This window comes from Frankliniella occidentalis, unplaced genomic scaffold, assembly GCF_000697945.3.
Source record: "Frankliniella occidentalis isolate FOCC.00 unplaced genomic scaffold, Focc_3.1 Scaffold118, whole genome shotgun sequence".
NCBI lineage: Eukaryota > Metazoa > Arthropoda > Insecta > Thysanoptera > Thripidae > Frankliniella > Frankliniella occidentalis.
The window spans coordinates 622,300-625,687 of record NW_026267246.1 but is presented as its reverse complement, the minus strand read 5'-3'; the positions used below and the strand labels follow the sequence as shown (position 1 = coordinate 625,687).

The window sequence follows — 3,388 nt, the reverse complement described above, 5'->3', positions numbered from 1 at the left end:
GTGTTCGGCTGCACTCTAAAAAAAAATCAAAAAAAATCTGTAATTTGGACATGCAGTTTTTTCAGCATCTGTGATACAAAAGCTTGTATTCTTTCGGATACAAAAACAAATCTATAATATGGATACAGAAATTTGTATCCATGAATACAGAAGAAAATATGTTAATGTTCATGCTTTGATATAGAAGAAAAAGAGATTTTCCTAGCGGCTGTGTTCATGACAGGCAATTAACTTCAAATTGTGCTTTACCTAACCGCACGGAAAAATATAAGTAAGCTGTGATAGCTAATATGTTAGCTGTCAGCGTGACAAGCAATGCGTTAGCTGCGAGAGCTAATCTCTGTCTGTAAGAGCCAAGCGTTGTTCACTATAGCAGATAATCACGTCAGCTGTGAAAACTAATGCAGGATAAAAATGTTAAAATATGTCAAAAGGTAAATTTTTGCACAGTTGTTCCATTTCCATGTTTAGGGTGCGTCCTACCTGACTTTTACTTCCCACAACAATGAATTGGAACCGACCCACTTGCAAAAAGTCATATGGTTATATTTTAAATAGAAATAAAACTCAAAGAAACATGAAGGCAGACACCGTCCAGCACCTCAGGTCTCGATGGCCTCCAGCACCTATCCCGTTTCCCAGCTTTATGGCTTTTAGGCAATGTCCTCACTTTAAATAGGTTGGGCAGTTCCCTCAGTATTTGAAAGAATTGCTGGTCTGCAATTCAAATCAAAACCAATAAGATACAGTTATAAATAATGAGATGACCATGGTGCACCTATACGAACACTTACCAGAAGTCAGGGATGAAAATTTACGCCCTTTAAGAAACTTAGGCTGTTCCTGCCTAATGAGAATCAAAATGATCCTGGAGTACTCCACCCAAAGCTCCCTTAATGGATTCTCAAGGTTTGGTTGCTCTTTGATCCCATCAGAAGCAAGCTATAATGAATGAAATAAATTGTTACAATGTGTGCTTTATACCCACATAGCAATTAGGAACCACCAAAGAGTAATAGCTGAGAACATACGTAGCAATTTCCAACCCAGTGGCTGCTTTAGGGCGGGAAACTTGTCAATGTAGTAGAACAATTCTTTAGTCAATAGAAGATGTTTCTTTCTTCGAAGATGAGTTTCCTGCCACTTCTCAATGACTTCATCCCAAGGTTGATAATTTTCTAGCAGCCACATAAACGAGGGGTCATCTGCATCTTCACTAAGATCTGAAAGTCAATAAAACAAGGTAAGATTGACAGTGAATAATTTAAAAACACGAGAAGAGAGAATATAAGTTGTACTAACCAGTAAAGGTTGCGTGAGCAGTAGCATCAGGGTTTTCTTCATTGCATCCTAGTATCAATTGAGATTTAAGGAGGCCACGTCGAATGGAATAATACTTGTACCGCAGTCGGCCTTGCACAGTGGAAGAATTACCTTTTTTTACGACGTCATACCAAGTTTCCTGGAAATAATCAAATTACAATGTGAAGTTACAAGTTAACAGAAATTATAATAGGAGCAGTGATCACAAGAACTAACCTTACTCTCTGTTGGAAAGAGCGTTACAATTTCAGTAGCCATGGTATAATAATTAACTCTTTCAAACCTGAAAAAAATAATTAAAATGAGTAACGTAAATTATGGAGTTTGAGTTAGCTGACGGCAGCACTAAGATATATATAGAACTCACTTTTTGTTGAAGTCATTTTCAAGCTCTTTAAAAAGAACCTGGGAACACAGCAGGTCTCTCGAGTAGTGGTCAAGCCCCTTGTTGGCTTTATAGTGACCTAGTACCATAGGTCCAGGCAGTGATGCTTTCAAAGTCTTGTGGAGATCCTAGAAGTAAACCAAAAAATAAGCATTCCATACTCAAGAGAAACACTATACAGAAATGTGACTTTGAACGTACGTTAATGTCAGGTTCAGCAAGAAGTGCCTGGAGTTGAGCAGAATCAAGCTTCCTCTTCTTTGATCTGTTGTTATGGCGGTGTCATCATCCTCATCATCAGTTAACAAATCATCATTTGAGTTGTTCTAGAGAAACAGTATATTGACGTTAAATAAAGTCCTCCTGAGAATGGCAAAGTTATCTACTGGAGAGAAAGTGCAATACTCACAGAATGCTTCCACAAATGGAAATGATGAAAAAATATAGCCCTTGGACCTTCCTTTGTTATAAGTGTTTTGACAGCATCCTCTCCAATTAGCTTTGAAGAGTCAATAGTCCAATCTTGCTCTGAAACAAACATAGCCTCTACTTACTTGCACACCAACTCACGATTAGCAAATTCAACAAAGTCAACGGGGCGCGCACATATTATTTCACATAACCTTGTGACACAAGTGTGCAACGTCGGAACATTTTGTAGGGGATCTTAAACAAGGAATTGGAAAGTGTTGCTTAGCATTTAGCCCGAACAAAAATCATAGCAGCTAATAACTATCGGCAAAAGGAATGATCAGAGCACAATTACTCGCTTGTTTAAGAGTGAAGTGTCACTTCTCGATTGAACAGCTGACATGCCGGCCGCAACGAACGACATAACCTCTCGCTATCTAGGCTAATCTTTGCAAGACTCAAACAACTCTCATTAACACGCGATTCTATCAATTTCACATTTACTCCAGCAAAAGAGACACTATGACACAGTACAAGGAAAAAAAACCTTGGGTCCGTCTTACGATGAATATGACAAATCCTAACAATCATAACAGACAAACACTTTGACCATGACCCTACTCACCGATAAAAGCATTCACCACCGGGGCGGGCAGTTTCCATCCGGTCAATAACGCCGACAATTGTTCCGCCATACTGATGAGAGGAGTAGACACTGAGAACAATTTCACTCGGGAAGTCGATATTTATTGCTGTTGCGGCCATTCTAAACCTGCTCTGGCGCCAAAACACTCTCGATTGTCGAAACGCAATCTTCAGTTGTGATGACAAATTTTTGAAAGGCGGGGAAGCTGAAACCATTTTGTCGGGGAGTACGAACGGTATTTGCACGATGAGACAAGATTCTGCTCCAATAGCCATACCGTATTTTTGGGAGAGGCAACAGATCAAAACAGAACTAGAACTGAACTATACTGAACCAAACTCTCGACCTTTGATTCTGTGTCGAGCACAGGCCCACGGTCCCGACATTTCACGAGGGAGCTACCAACCTTCTAGCAAAAAACAAACTGCATTAGGGACTCCAAATGTCTTGAAATCTAGTCTCTTGATAATGGAAAAACTTTATCATAACGAGTTTAAATTAAATAAAACATTTTAAAACGTTGTCATACTAAAGTATTGTCTTTGAAAAAAAAACTTTGTTCGGTGCTTTTGAGTTCCCTCGGTTACCTTACCTGTTCCAGGCATGAACCCCCTCCTCCCCTC

General features: G+C 39.4%; 1 protein-coding gene across 1 annotated transcript; it reads right to left on the bottom strand.

Moving 5' to 3' along the window:
• Nucleotides 1-333: 333 nt before the first annotated feature.
• On the bottom strand, nucleotides 334-2,989 carry LOC127749995 (uncharacterized). Its single transcript, XM_052270348.1, has 8 exons — nucleotides 2,118-2,989; nucleotides 1,910-2,034; nucleotides 1,691-1,836; nucleotides 1,540-1,606; nucleotides 1,303-1,462; nucleotides 985-1,223; nucleotides 795-942; nucleotides 334-398 (listed from the first exon to the last, which is right to left on the bottom strand). The coding sequence occupies exons 3-8, from the start codon at nucleotides 1,795-1,797 to the stop codon at nucleotides 334-336; spliced, it is 786 nt and encodes a 261-aa protein (XP_052126308.1). The 5' UTR covers nucleotides 1,798-1,836; nucleotides 1,910-2,034; nucleotides 2,118-2,989.
• Between the last annotated feature and the right edge of the window lie 399 nt (nucleotides 2,990-3,388).

Bases quoted from the DNA above. Each gene is read 5' to 3' on its own strand.
- LOC127749995 (XM_052270348.1), bottom strand. From the start codon at position 1,797: ATGGTACTAGGTCACTATAAAGCCAACAAGGGGCTTGACCACTACTCG. The intron at 1,607-1,690 runs GTGAGTTCTATA...TATTTTTTTCAG, and splicing joins GAAAATGACTTCAACAAAAA to GTTTGAAAGAGTTAATTATT. The intron at 1,463-1,539 runs GTTAGTTCTTGT...GATTATTTCCAG, and splicing joins TCTTTCCAACAGAGAGTAAG to GAAACTTGGTATGACGTCGT.